We start from the raw sequence: 14891 nt of genomic DNA, 5'->3' as shown, positions 1-14891 counted from the left end.
TCAGTTGGATATCTAATATAGTGTGCCATCTAGTGGCTATTTGGAGAGCTACAGCATAAACGATTGCTGATACTTGTGTCATACACACCTGCCAGCCCATAGCTAATGCCACACAGACTGAAATTAAAATTTAATTAATATGTATATATCATTTATTTACAATGATAATAGTCTACTAATAATAAAATAAGCTATGTTTTTTCTCTTCATTTGTATACCATACATACAGGGGGGGGGGGGGGCACATCAAACCACGTCATGTATTTTGGGCGGGAATTCCGAAAATCGCAGTTCTACAAGCTCACAACCTGTAGCTTGCTTTTTGCGCTGTGGGCTTGCAGATATGCTGCATTTGGCGCGCGACGCCGTCTTACGGTGAATTGTTACGTGGGGGGTCTTTACAACTTCATACACACCACTCACCCTCCCACCGCCAGAAACGACCTGTGAAGTAAGTTTTCCTATAAACAACTGTTTAATGTCACACTTTAAATAGGCCTTTAACATAAAACCTATCCTATATATTATCTCATATTTGTCGGACAAACACATAATGATTTATCATGTCATGACTAAGTTCAAGTTGTGTTTATTCACATTTTCAAGCTAGCTGTTGAATGAGACTGAGAGACGATGGCAGGATCAAAGATGTGCGTCAAACCAAAACAGCAAGCAGCTGAGGTATGGAAATGACGAATAAATCTTTGTGACAATGTGTGTTTCGGTGAATTAAAACAATGGCCTAATTAAAATATTTCCATGCTTAATTGTAAACCGCGGGCCTACGTTTGTGTTGACACTTGTATGGTATGGAGGTTATGTTTCTTGTTTTCTCTGAACACGTCGAAGGAATTGGTTCAACTCCAAACTATAAAGTTGAATATTACGATGCTGAATGTTGAACTTTAACTGTTATTTATTTAACATGGTGAGTTAGGGATTCGTTTAGCTATTTTCACACCGCCAGTTGCCGGGCGCCATCTTTTTTTAAATATATTTCTTTATTCAGGGAGATGTAGACTACAAGGTTAGTTTTACAACATTATTGTTATTGGTGACACATTTGTGTGTGCAACCCTTCCCCTTAGGTTGGACAGCCGGGCGCCATCTTGTGGTCAATGTGGTGCTTAGGCCAAGATACATCTCAAGTCTGTGTATCAAGTGGTTGAGTTTTTTTTTATTGTTCATCACCAAACACAATACAATCTCAGCTCCTAAGAATGTAGAATACAATCTAAATCTCGTGAAGGTGCAATAGCTTTTTTTAGTGGTGCCTCCACTATTACACAGCTTTGTGTATGTATGCATAGTTTGCGTACGTGTATGTGTAACGTACTGTACGTGTCCCAGCACGGACAAGTGGTCAGTAGAGTACATAAGAGTACAGCACAGCGTAAAGTGGCACAGAGTACACTACAGTACGAGTCCTGGGCACCTTCTTTCCGGGGACCACCCGGGGACCCCCTCGAAGACCCCCACACACACAGTAACTGTCATTTCTCCACCGTTTGAGGCTCGCCGGCACCCTGGCCAGCTATGCAGGATTAAAGCTGCAATGAGTGCAATCTATAACTTTTATGCCCTCCTGGGATATTTTTATATTTGTTTTATGGAGGGACAGACAGTAGGCTGACAGGAAATGGGGAGAGAGATGAGGGAGTGACATGCAGTAAAGGCCGTCGGGATCGGATTCGGAAGTCGAACCCGTGGCACACTGCCGGACTGTATTACCAGCCAAGGTGCCTGGACCGCTGAGCCACGGCCCAGGCCACCCTCCTGGGATTTCTACCTGGGTAGGCTGGGTATCTTGCATGACAGAAACAAACACTCCTTACAGGATCCTCCTTTGGCCAGGAGGAGAGATATTGATATTAAGCTTCAGGGAGTAGTACTGCATGTCAATCAGTACTTGGCGACCCTGACACCAGGGTGTCACTGGAGATGTGATGGTTATATTGTAATTGTATTAACATACCATACTGTACTGTACATCTGGTTAAAATATGTTTTGGGATGAATGAAGGTTCTATGCTGTATTTTTAGAATACTGAGTTTGTGAAATGTGCTATACAAATTAACTGCACTTGTTTACACTGTTTGCACTTGTTTTTGTCTCATAATGTAGTGGACCAACTTATACCAAAGCGACCTGAAAACGGAGCAAGAGTCCCTTGTCTTCGTTAAGAGGATGATGGCTTTGGCAGTGTCCAACATCACCTACCTGAGAGGGATATTCCCAGAGGACGCCTACGGGTCTAGATATCTGGAAGGTAAACGTAAATGAACACTTATTTTATAGTCATGGAATAAATGTCTATAATTTCTGTAAATGTCCTCCCTCTCACTTTACTTGATCAGATCAGTGTTTCAAAATCTTGCGAGAAGACTGCAGCACACCTGGACCCAGCAAAATTGTAAAATGGTACAAACTAAAGAAAACTATCATACTGTAACACTATATAATCAATTATTTGCAAATGTGACTTTAGTTGTGTCTACTGAAAGAAATTACTATTCTTTTCCAGGATGATGGGATGCTTTGATGCACTGGAAAGACGATATGTAAGTAGTACAGTAAATTGTACGTTTCTGCTCCTTTAGTTGAAATTTCTGTTGCTTCCTTGGGTCTCCTTGGAGATAATATTGATTATTGCTTTCGATGTGGTTTGCATTTTTTAACAGCTTGAGTTTGTGTCCATTGGGGTAAGTATGGTCATTGCAAACAACTATTACATACATGTAACACAACAATAAAAACAAAAAAGACGTATATTAACTTTGTAAAGGCAGCACACTTCTGATGAGCACTACTAGTTGTATGTACTGTAGTTAACTGACTCCTGACTGCAACACAAAAAGCTTTTGGTGGATATAGAATATTTACTGTGGTATAACAAGTGTGATTTTACATTTTAGGTTTACAGCAAGTCAGGTGACCCCAATGTAAGTTCTCCTCCGAAAACGGAATAAAAACAAATGTGTGATGATTCCAAACTAGTCTGGTGACAGCATGATCTCTATTATCCCTGGCCTTGCCTCTACTTAACATGCCATGTTCTCCTCTCTTTGCAGTGCATGATCGAATCCTACCAGTTCAGATTCAAATACACAGACAAAGGACCACAGATGGATATACTGAGGTGAGTACTGTATACTACATACTGTATAATCTAACAATCTTCTACAACATGTGAATGTAATAATAATGAATAATAATAATAATGCATTTTATTTATGAAGCGCTTTACATTCTTACGAATTTCAACGTGCTACAAGGTTAAAAGCATGGCAAAAGAAATAAATTTGAATTCAATAAAAGAAGCGTAAGCAACATCATAATCAGTAAAACATGTTAGGGAAAAGCTTTCTTAAAATGGTGGGTCTTAAGTCCATTCTTAAAAGAGTCAGTGGACTGTGGTGCTCTCAGGTGAGTAGGCTGTAGTAGAATGTAGACTGATAAATATTATTCAATGGTGTTGTGTCCCATTTCAGTAATGAAACCTCAGGGGAATTTATGGTGGAGTTCTCTAGGCAGCACTTTTATCTTCTTGAAGCTTTACAGAACAAATATTGCCATGACATTTCTGTGCAGAATAACAATGCTGTGAATGAATGTGATCCCATCCTAAAACAAAGCTGTACTGTTCTAAGTTCCAAACTAAACTCCTTAACTACAGGAACAAGAACGTAGAGATGCAGGTGACAATGGAGAACACCAAAAAGGCATCTGTGCTGCTGATTAGGAAGCTTTTCCTTCTCATGCAGAACCTGGGTGCTCTCCCCAATGATGTCGCCCTCACCATGAAACTGTACTATTACGATGACGGTGAGATAAGTTTTTGTTAATTACAATCAAGTAGTTTGGATTCCATTCATTACATACTGTACAAATTACTGTGTATTGGATGACCTAAGCATCTCCTCCCTGTCCTTTGATCAAAATACAGTCACGCCCGCCGATTATGAACCGCCAGGCTTCAAGGAGGGCGTATGCGACAGCCTTTGGTTCGAGGGCATGGCCGTGCATTTCAGAGTGGGTGAGGTGCAGACACCCTTCCACACCATGAAGGTACGTGTGGCGGCAGGGGAGAGCCGTTCAGAGAAGCTCCGGGAAGGCATGCAGGTCTCTGTGGAAGGTCTGAGCCATCTCTCCGAGCTGAGAGAAACTCCGGTGAGTTCCACAGGGAGGAGAGAATAGAATTCTAAAAAAAATCTAATAGTGTTACAGTTTGCACTCCTAAAACCTGGAAGTTTGCAATTGGTTCCCTCGGCACATTTCCAATGCATTTACCCCCCATTTGGTTTTCGAGTTATGCAGAAGATAAGGGCTGTTTTATTCTCTGAGATAAATTGCACAATAATATAATTGTGAAATTTAAGCTGTTGTGAGCATTTCTCATACCATATACTATTATACTTATTATTTGTGTTTGGTTAAATAAATTGGTTTATTTTCTTAAATCCAAGGCACAAATTCCATTCTGGGTTACTTAGCGTACAAAGATATGTCATCACACACGCTTGTAATTCTAATTGTAGGACATGTACTTTTCTGAACTTCCTCTACACAGGACAGAAATTGGATTAGTGACCTGTAATGTTATCAGTAGTCTTTTAAATATGGTTGTCTGTGTCCATGCATTTACAGGATCCTCATGCCTGTGTGGTGAACAATGAAGTTCTACCTTCTGAAGAGCTTAATGGTAAGCCTCATGCAGCCTGCCATGTTTTTATCATGCTGTAATTTTTTACCTGAACCAGAAAACAAGCTACAAATTCAACCTAGGATTTCATCATAATCCTTTAACACTTGCTTCTACATTAGAGTCTGCAGAATTCAAGAAACCCCAGAGGCCAGTGAGAAAGGTATAATTTAGATACGTATAATTATAGTTTTTGTTGGTTAAAATAAAGGTAGTTCCTTTCAATACATTTTGGTCTAATGAAAATGGGAGGGATGCATGATTATATCTCATTTGTTTTTCCTTCAGAGACAGGTTGCCACCATAACTGAACCCAAGAAGAAGAGAATGTAGTCACTATGATCAACTATTGTAGGTGAATGCTTTGTGAAGCAAAGATGGAATCTTGAGCATCTTTTATTTTGATTTACAAAGAATGTTTGTTTAAATGTGTTTTGTCAGATGCGTATGCCAGATTTCATCATCTTTAAGTTAAAATAAAGCAATTTTGTGATATGGATTTCGTAATTGTATTGCAGACAAAATGTACATTTTCACTGTAATACACAGAAAATAAATAAACCATTGTGTGTTGTATATCTTTGTTTATTTTTGCCTAAACCTTACAAAAACATTGTACCATAAGTAAAAATACGTTTGAAATATATTTGTACGAGTATTAAGTAAAATAAGTATGGCAAAGCAGGAGTAGTGCAATATTTATCATCACTATGGCTCTGACAGACACTTTTGTATCAAACAAATACTATGGAAAAAAGTAAGACATGTCCCTGGTTTGAACCATTTGACATATACAATATGACAATGTTTTTGTTAATACTGTAGAAATCAAAACTGATTATCTTCTCTGTTCCAGACGTACAGTACATATTTAGAATTAATGTCTAAAAAACCTTCCTTCAGTTTCCATCAGTATTTAAGCAGCAGAAAAGATTGGGCCCAAATTCACAGTGTTAATTAAGACGACCTGAACAGTCATCCTAGTTTGGTACTCAGAAATTTGCAGGATACACCAGCTGTGTCAATGCCTAATTTATGCTGTTGTATGACGGTGTTGCGTACCGAAAATAGCAGGTCTGACTATTTTTGGCATGTGACACCGTCGTACGATGGATCATAAATTTGGCTTTAGAATTTACTTCAGTCTTACTCAAGACTGAAGTATGGCACAAAGACTCAGTCTTTGTGCCATTATTCCAATTATCTCCAAAGATGTGCGTTTCTAAAAGAGGCTGTCCACATCTCCCATCTCTACGAAGACCGTCTTCAGTTGGGAGTAGTACTCAATTGTCACCTGGCCATTCTCTCGTCCTATACCTGGTAAATATAAGACAAGGTTAATTAACAACACTTTAACACAAAGCTATGGTGCTGAGTCATAGGTGTTTGTGTTTCACAAGTGGGACAGAGATCTGACAGCTAAGGAACTTTTATTTGATGATAATGTCTTGGTGTGCAGCCTAAGTTTCTCTTCAGTACAGTTCCACTTGGAATCAAACAGGAGTCACATCACATTAGCAGGCAATCCTTAGCACTTGCTTTAGCCTGATTTTGGTTTTCCCAATCCCTCACCAGGCTACAAGATGTGCTGGGAAGTCCTGGTGCGAACGCGCCTCACCAATCTGGTACTTAAAGTATGTTAAACAAAGACAGGTGTACAGTAACTGATAAAGTAAACAAGACTGTACCTGACATTTTAAATCCCCCAAAAGGCACCTCCACAGGGGTGATGTTATAGTTGTTGATAAAACAGGAGCCAGCTTTTAGGTGCTCAACCACACGGTGGGCTCGCTTCACATCCCTACAGAAAGACACACGGGTAATAGGATTGGGAAAAAATTCTGTCACAACATTATTACATTATGTCACAACAGTCCTTATACATCATGTAGCATTTGCCATGAAGCTATAGTAGCATGTGGCTTTACTTTACCAGCTGAAAAATCACCATCTGAAACTTTTCTTAGAACGTTACCTGCATTTTCAGTAAACGCATCCAGTGTAGCCCATCTCCTGAAATAACTAATGGGCTAGCAATAATCTATTACACAATGGAATCTATAATTAACAGCATTATGGGCCCCTCAAATGGCCGGCCCTCATAAACTGTTTACCCCTGTTGCGTGGCAAATTGCAATGTGAATAACCTTGTGAAGACACCTGCAGCCAGACCCAGGGTGGTGTCATTGGCCCTCTGTAAGACTTCCTCTTCTGTATCGAAAGACAACACAGACATGACAGGGCCAAAGATCTCCTCCTTTACACAGGTCATCTCATCTGTGCAGTTTCCTAGAGGAGAGTTACATAGAAAGACAGAGGGAGAAGAGGAGGGGGGTTAGGATGAGACCAAAAGCTATTAAGTGGTGCTTTTGAAGTCCTCCACAAACTTTGTGTTGAAGTATGGAAGTAAAAGGCTTACCCAACACACATGGAGTCATGTAGTAACCGCCCCTGAGTTTGGGATCCGCTGGGACAAAAGGCATCCCTCCGCACAACACAGTGGCTCCCTGGAATCAAATCAACATGTATTTAAGTGGAAAATGCCAGTTATTGTTAACTTATTTACAACATGATCTGAGAGTTCATCATTTCTGTTCAAAGTACTACCTCTGTCTTTGCCTGATCCACACACCCTAGGACCTTGTCTAGGTGTGGCCGGCTGACCAGTGCACCCATGCGAGTTGCCTCCAAGAATGGGTCTCCTATCTCAATGGCCTGGGTCCTCCTCACCACCTCCTCCAGGAACTCAGGTAGAATTTGTCTCTGAACAAATACTCTTGTACCATTGCTGCAAACCTGGGAGGGATTTCCATGTCTACAGGATTACCATGTAGCATGATCATCATCTATATTTAATTCTGTGATAGTGTAGAGCAGTGGTTTTCAACCTTTTTCATATCAAGGTCCATTATTTATTCGGCAATTGAGCCACGGACCACCATTTGATGAGATTTAGCCTCGCAGATACAAAACGAAACACTATTTTGTCACCGTTGGATAAGATTTTGTACACATTTCCATGCTGTATTGTCGATGTTGGTAACATTAGGAGAGATAACAGGCAAACGTTGATCAAAATAACAATTCTTCTACATTCTCTAATTGTGTAGAAATCTTGTAAATTAAGTAATGCAGATGTTCAGGTCCATTTGGTTTCATTTTACACTCACTCTCACAAGAGTTAAAGATCTAATAAGGGTCCATTTGGTTAGCTGGAGACCACCTGGAACCCACTCAAGGACCACTGGTGGTCCCTGGCCCTGGACCACTGGTTGAAAACCACTGGTGTTAAGTAACGCATACGATGAGATTAAAAATTAAACACATACAGTATGCATGTTTTGGCTCATTTATGTTCCCTTTAGGTACAAAAATAAATATGTCTGTTTTAAACGATGTAACAGTCATTGTATGTGTCCTTTACATTTGCATGTGTCTTAAGCACTACATCCACTAGAGGGCAGAACATTCACATTCAATTGTTCTGTTCTGTTCTGTAATGGGTGTTTGTCACTGTGCCCAGGCAAAGTGATAAGAGGGAAGGAGTGACTCAGGAGGTAGAGCGAAGGTCCTGGTTCAATCCAAGGCTATCTATAGCCTGGCATGCGCCATTGATAATTGGTTCAGGAAAATAAAAGAAGACATTGTTTTCTGATCTCTTGTTTTTCATTGTGCACTCTATAGAATTTTATTCAGGTGCACAAGAGAAGGTTTCTGGCTGGGTAGTATGGACTTTCGTTGTAGGAATTAGTTTACATGTTGTCAATCATTGACAGTTTTGCAATAATTAACAGCTCTGTCTGTATCTGTATTTAACAATACATTGAGTATAAATAGCGTAGTGATAATGATGTGATCATCAGATGCTAAAAAACATAGCTTACCTGGCCTTGAGACAGGAAGTTGGCCATGAGAGCTCCCTTCACAGCGTTCTCTATGTCACTGTCCTCAAAGATGAGTAGAGGAGATTTCCCCCCGAGTTCCAAAGTCACAGGCTTCACCCCCTTGGATGCCATTTCCATAATCTGTGCACCAGGACAAGTCAGAGTAACAGTGATATGGATATCTCTATCAATAACTCTGATACATGATATGAAAGTGGTTCTCAAAGTGGGGTCCAGCCAGGTACCCTCAGGGTTCCTCATTGGACCCTTACAGGTATGTAACTCTGACATCTTACAAATGGAACCATATGGACATTTATGGGTTAGGTATTCCTTATGCTTCTGGAAACACTGGAGGCAATGTTTATAACTGAGCTGGGCTTTAGGGAGTGAAATCAGTCTGGTAGTCTAGGCTATCTCTCTGTTCTTTTTTTATATGGACCTATTGTGTTTGAAATAAAGTTTATCTACGGGCGCAATCACAGTATATTTCATTATTCCATTTATCTTCATGTTTTATCTGATGCTCTGTGTTTGAGCCCAAGGCTGGGGCGGCATTCACTATTTTTGTTAAGACAAAGGTGTTAGTTCTTTTGTTGAGGAGATCAAAGAATTTGTCACTTTTGTGTGAATTCCTGGCTTTATGGCAACACCTTCCTGTATAAATGGGTGAACTATTACCCCGTTTTCACATATATATTTTTGAAGAATGGGCTGATGAGAGACAAGCTACGCTGTGGTTTTGCTAGGAGAAGATGCAGTCTGCTTGTTTGATTATTATTATACATATGATTATTTACACTTGAGGCGCTCTCACCTTCTTGCCTGTGGACACACTCCCTGTGAAAGAGACCTTAGCCACGCCAGGGTGATGACAAAGCAAGCTGCCTGTCTCCTGCCCACCCTGCACCACGTTAATAAGGCCCTCTGGAGCCCCGGCCTTGGCATAGATTTCAGCTAGCAGCACGGCGGTTACAGGAGTCACTGGTGACGGCTTAAACACCATGGAGTTACCTGATTTAAGAAGAGAAATTCAAGTGCATACGTGGACATATTATGTTCTTTTGAACGATTAATCTAATAAATAATTAAAATGTTAAGTTTAACTTTTAATTTAATGATTCCATAGTTTAGTTTATATTTGCGTCTAATCAAGAACTACAGTATGTTGGAAACAGCAAAACCCTTCTTCAAGCTCACAATGTGGGATGTGTTGTGAGCAATTCTTTCCTTTTTTACGTTTTGAATATCCCAAAATAGGGATACCAGTATATAGTGTTTGTTCAGTAACAGTAGGCTCCCAGCTTTTTGGTAAAAAAAGAACATAAATGTTCAGCGGCGGCGGCATGCCGTCAGGCTGGCTCAGCAGCCTAGGTGCCCAGACGGTTGAGCTAAGAGTCCGGGCCAGGAAAGTAGAGATTTAAATTAACACCCCTTAATGTATATAAATACAGATAAATAAATAGTTTGCGAGTTGGAAGAGTTGTATACCACAGGCCAGGGCAGGTGCTGACTTCCAGGCAGCTATCTGGAATGGGTAATTCCAAGCACCAATCCCCACACACACTCCAAGAGGCTCTCTCCGTGTGTAGGCAAACGAACCCCCAGGTAACTGGACATGCTGGCCTTGACAGGATGAGAAAGGATCACTGAAATTAATTTAGTGTAGATAAAGTTTTAAGCTTAATTTGGTTTTATGTTCATGTTATTTCCTTTTATTTTGGATGTTGTTATGTTGTATTTGTAAAATGAAAAGTTCTTTGACTTTAGCAGTGTTACAGTTGTGCATAACAAAGATCTCATATTATAGGCTTACTGGCTGGCAATGTGTTACAGTTGCACATAACAGAGACCTCATATTATAGTTTTAGTGGCAATGTGATTCATTCAAACGCAATACAGGGAGCAGCAATTAGCCTGCCATATGATCTATTATTTTTGTAGGAGGTTACTTTTTTTTTCATGTGCACGCACAGGTACGGTACGGGATGTGAACGTGCCCCGCTCAATTCATGGAACAAGTACCCAAATGGCTACTTTGCACAACAGGTTTACAAGTGAGTGTGCAAATGCATCCTCCTCACTCCTCACATAGGCTACCCAGCAAACAACCCATTATTTTGGCTTCAGTAGCCATTGCTGCCAGTATCCTATCTGCACGCAACAATAGAGCATAGCAGTGGGCGTGGTTTTCTGGACCCACTGAAAAATCGGCATTCCCATAGAGATTTACAAAAATATTAATATCAATTATTTTAAGCCTACAATCCAGCCATCCAGGATCCTGGTGAATCATGACTATAAAACCTTTGATTATGTGAAAAAATGATGATATGCTACCTTTAATAAATACCCTTTGTGGTTTTCATTTTTCTTTCTTCACCGAATCAAGGTGAAGAAAGAAAAAAAGGTGTTATGGTCATGATTCGCCAGGATTCTGGAAGGCTAGGCTTAAAATAATTAATATATTTTTGTAAATCTCTATGGGAAAAATGAATGGCCGATTTATCAGTGTGTCCAGAAAACCACGCCCACTGCTATGCTCTGATCAGCCACTGATCAAAGAAGAGAAAGATACTCGTTCAAAGCAAACTTTTAGTTTCAGCTTCTATAATTCAAGGTATTCCTTGAGAGGATTTACAAAAACTAAAACTAGTCATTTCCTATACAAACATGATTCCTACTATGTAAGTATGTATACACATTAAGGTAAAATAATAGCCTACAGCTAGTCCAGAATGCTGCTGCGTGTGTTCATTCTGACAGGAACCAGAAGAAGAGATCATATCATTCCTCCACTGTCCTCCCTGCACTGGCTCCCGGTTAAATACAGAATAGTTTAAAATTATCCTGCTCACCTACAAAGCTCTCAATGGTCAGACACCACAGGTATCTCAAAGAACCCCCTCTCTCCTCCTCCTCCCTTTGGTTGTGTAGGTGCCACAGAACGTGTTGTGATTTGACAATTTAATGGAATTTAATTGAAAATGGAATGTGTGACTGCCGTGCCTGATGTCATTAAAATAGCATTCCGCCAATAAAGAAATCACAGGAAGAGACAGGAAGCTGAGGTCAAAGAGGGGGAAGAAGTGACTCAAGTGAGTGTAACATATGTATGAATGAATTTACAGAAAATAACTCAACATTTTCCTGTGTGTACCAACCTGCCAGAGTGCAGGCCAGTCCTGCGTAGTACTCTATGCATAGTCTGGCAGAGTCCACGTCAAGACGAGCCTCTGTGATTGATTTTCCATTGTTGACCACCTCCAACTCTGCTATCTCTTCTCTCTTGCTCTGATCATAACCAGAGAATCAATGTGAAGGAGACAGTAAAAAAGAATGTCAAGACGTACAATCGTACATGGTCAAATCAGATTTGTGAAAACTGCCGGAGCTCATTATAGTTTATGTATAATGGCATTACATACATTGTATTTATAATGGAGATAACTCTTATTTTGGGCATCCTAGGCGAACATTTTCAAAACAATATAATAACAATATATAAAAAAATCTAAACTAATTCACACCCATGTGAAGTGAGGGGCGCTCTTATCATCATACATCTTATTCCGTCCAATCAAAATTTCCGTCCTCACTTTTCTGCCCTCACTTTTTATCCTCAATACGTACTTTGCTCAGCCAATCAAATCATCTCAATTCCGCACTATTCACAAACACACAAAGCTGGGAATAGATTTGATTAGATTTTTTATTAAGGATCCCCAATAGCTGGTGCCATAGCAACCAGTTAGATTAGTAAAACTTCTGTTTTCATAAATTCACAGATTGTTTGTAGGGATGCACCGAAAGGGAAATTCTTGGCCGAAACCGAATACAGGAAAAAGTTGGCCGAAAACCGAATACCGAATATGATTAATATTATATATCTTTTTTCCTTAAAGCTACCTGATGTATGGCAAAATAAATGGTTATGGCAAAACGTAACTTAAATAATAATCACTATTATGGGTCCAAAAAACATTTATTCCACTCTTTTGAATGCATTAATTGCATACACTATTCTGTGAAATATTTTCTGCCTATTCAGGCCAAAACCGAATAGGCCGAAAATGCATTTTTAGCCATTTTCTGCCGAATATTTTCTGCGGCCGAATATTTGGTGCATCACTAGTTTTTAGTAATACTGTGCATGATCATGACACTAGAGGTTCCAGTAATGGGTTGCATTTACAGTAAATTAACGTTTTTGTTTTGGTTTTTTTAAGTACTTTGTTACAAAGTAAGCTAAAAGGTGGACAACAGTGCACGTGGAGATTGTGGACATTGTGCATGTGCTTTCTGGCTGACTATTGATGTTTAGTCAATTGATCCGCCAGATCAATCAGATCAAGGGTACAAACAATACCTCAATGATGCGAGCGGCCTCTATCATGACCCTGGCCCGCTCCATCCCAGACATCTTGCTCCAGTAGCTGAAGGCTGACTGGGCACTCTTTATGGCCTCATCCACCTCCACTGTACCACATGGTTCCAAATGACACAGGATGCGCCCTGTTGAGTGGAAACCCAAATTAACTGCATAACATAAAAGTATGTAGAATAACAAACAAAACGTGTAGGTGACTTTACTTACCATACACAATACATTTGACAACTCAAACAGTAGCTGTGCCCCGCCCCCAATTCAGGCCGAGGTCCCTGTCATTCGAACTCGAAGGCTACTAGTAGGATGCAGCCCCTGAATAGCGACACAGCATATGTCCCTTATGGTGCTGTTGTGTATAACCCATTTTAAAATAGTGTTTTAAAGCGCAAATAACATGCATTTTAAAACTGCTTTTAATATTTAATATCATTTTGTCTATGTCCCTCAAAGTTATTTCTAATGGTTTGAGCCTCAATCACCACTCTGATATAACCAGGCCTTGTCATTTCTTTCTGGACTTTGAAAGCAGTTTTAGCTGCAGTACCACAATGTCCTGAGGTAGTGGGGTTGCTGATATGCAGATTATTTAATATTTGAGTCATTATAATACTGATGCTAGATAAAACCAGGCTTGTTTCCATGCCATGCCAGCTTGGAAAATCAACAATGGTGGACATTGTAAACAAAGTGGAAATGCAAATTTGGAACTGAAGACTGAAGAAGAGGAGGAATTATACAAAGTAGGGTGACATTGGTGACATCACGATGAGGCCAAAATCAGTCGAGCTGTTCCTGAGAGCAATTTCCATTAAAACACCCATATGACATGAAGGCCTGATTGTTCAAAATTGGTTATTTTGAAAACACACATGGGAGCCCCGAAAAACACAAAATAATTTGAAAAAGTTGAATTTTATGTTATAGGTCCTTTAAGTAACTGTTCCATTTAGCTGGGGATCCCCTGGAACCCCCAAAAGATCAGTGCCCGGACCCCAACTTTTAAAACTACTGCTTCACACCACCACCACAAGCTCAGTCAAGACAGATTCACACAGAGCTGCAAATTCAAACAAAGATTTTTATTTTGTTTGCCGATGGGTTCCCACAACTTCCCAGATTGCACTACCAGTCTACCACTGACTCTCCTCACCTAACAATTTACATTACTGTTGACTATTAACTGATTATATTCAGTTTAAATAGTGATTTTGTGACTGGTCTGAATGTCTGAATTTTCTGTCACTCTGAAAGTCTGTACTATAGGCGCTTGTGAACTTGTGACTGCAGGTCAAAGTCTAGACTTTGACCTGCAGTCAAAGTCCAACATTGTTGTCAGATAAATAGTAAAATATGACCCATAAGGCTGAATGTACCTGTAGCGGGTTCATATACCGGTTCACTGCTAGATGTCTCGTTGATCCTTCTTCTCTCTCCCCCCCAGAAGTTCAGCGGGACTTTGATATCCAGGGTCCCCGAAGAGGCACATCGTATAACGGCCAGAGACACCGAAGTGGGTCGCAACAGCAGGCGCAGCGACAGAGCAAGCCTCTGGATCATAACAACTTGAAAGATACCTGGGGGGATGCACTATTTTAGACTGTTGATGTGATGAATTCATAAATACACCAACATGTCAACAACTTCTTCGCAAAGCACGCCATTCTTTGTACCACTGTCAGAAACTTTCTAATTATGTCAGACACTCAGTGAGTGGGTGTCGTAGTAGTAGACAGACAGTACTTACAAGAACACCAGCCTGGCAGCCTTAATAACACTTAGTTTGAACGTCTCTTAGTTAGAATGATGATGACAAATACAAATCTACATATATCCCTTCCTCGGGTGCACTGGGTGTTATATCTGTTGTTGCATTGCAGCTGCGTATTGGACAGTTGGGGGTGGGACAAAAAGACA

General features: G+C 40.2%; 2 protein-coding genes across 3 annotated transcripts; one reads left to right on the top strand and one right to left on the bottom strand.

The window, feature by feature from the left end:
• Positions 1-633: 633 nt before the first annotated feature.
• zte38 (zebrafish testis-expressed 38) lies at positions 634-5036 on the top strand (the record flags this gene model as incomplete). Its single annotated transcript, XM_083782668.1, has 10 exons — positions 634-681; positions 2126-2270; positions 2359-2422; positions 2526-2562; positions 3073-3140; positions 3678-3826; positions 3948-4171; positions 4649-4703; positions 4826-4866; positions 4992-5036. 10 exons carry the CDS (start codon positions 634-636, stop codon positions 5034-5036), a joined length of 876 nt encoding a protein of 291 aa, XP_083638794.1.
• Positions 5037-5267: 231 nt separating this feature from the next.
• aldh9a1b (aldehyde dehydrogenase 9 family, member A1b) lies at positions 5268-14876 on the bottom strand. Of its 2 annotated transcripts, XR_014570281.1 has the most exons (13): positions 14722-14876; positions 14351-14551; positions 12957-13102; positions 11752-11881; positions 10079-10213; positions 9405-9601; positions 8588-8728; positions 7311-7499; positions 7123-7210; positions 6851-6992; positions 6392-6504; positions 5874-6020; positions 5268-5783 (listed from the first exon to the last, which is right to left on the bottom strand). XR_014570281.1 is itself a non-coding variant. In XM_083782280.1 (12 exons), the coding sequence occupies exons 2-12, from the start codon at positions 14532-14534 to the stop codon at positions 5926-5928; spliced, it is 1560 nt and encodes a 519-aa protein (XP_083638406.1). In that variant the 5' UTR covers positions 14535-14551; positions 14722-14876; the 3' UTR covers positions 5268-5925. The 2 variants fall into 2 exon arrangements, 1 of the variants encoding a protein (XP_083638406.1); XM_083782280.1 differs by having other exon boundaries at positions 5268-6020.
• Positions 14877-14891: the final 15 nt, after the last annotated feature.

Source organism: Protomyctophum parallelum (genome assembly GCF_964188405.1).
Source record: "Protomyctophum parallelum genome assembly, chromosome: 14".
In the NCBI taxonomy this organism is placed as follows: domain Eukaryota; kingdom Metazoa; phylum Chordata; class Actinopteri; order Myctophiformes; family Myctophidae; genus Protomyctophum; species Protomyctophum parallelum.
Note: the sequence above shows the minus strand (reverse complement) of the source record. Positions and strands in the feature narration are given on the sequence as shown.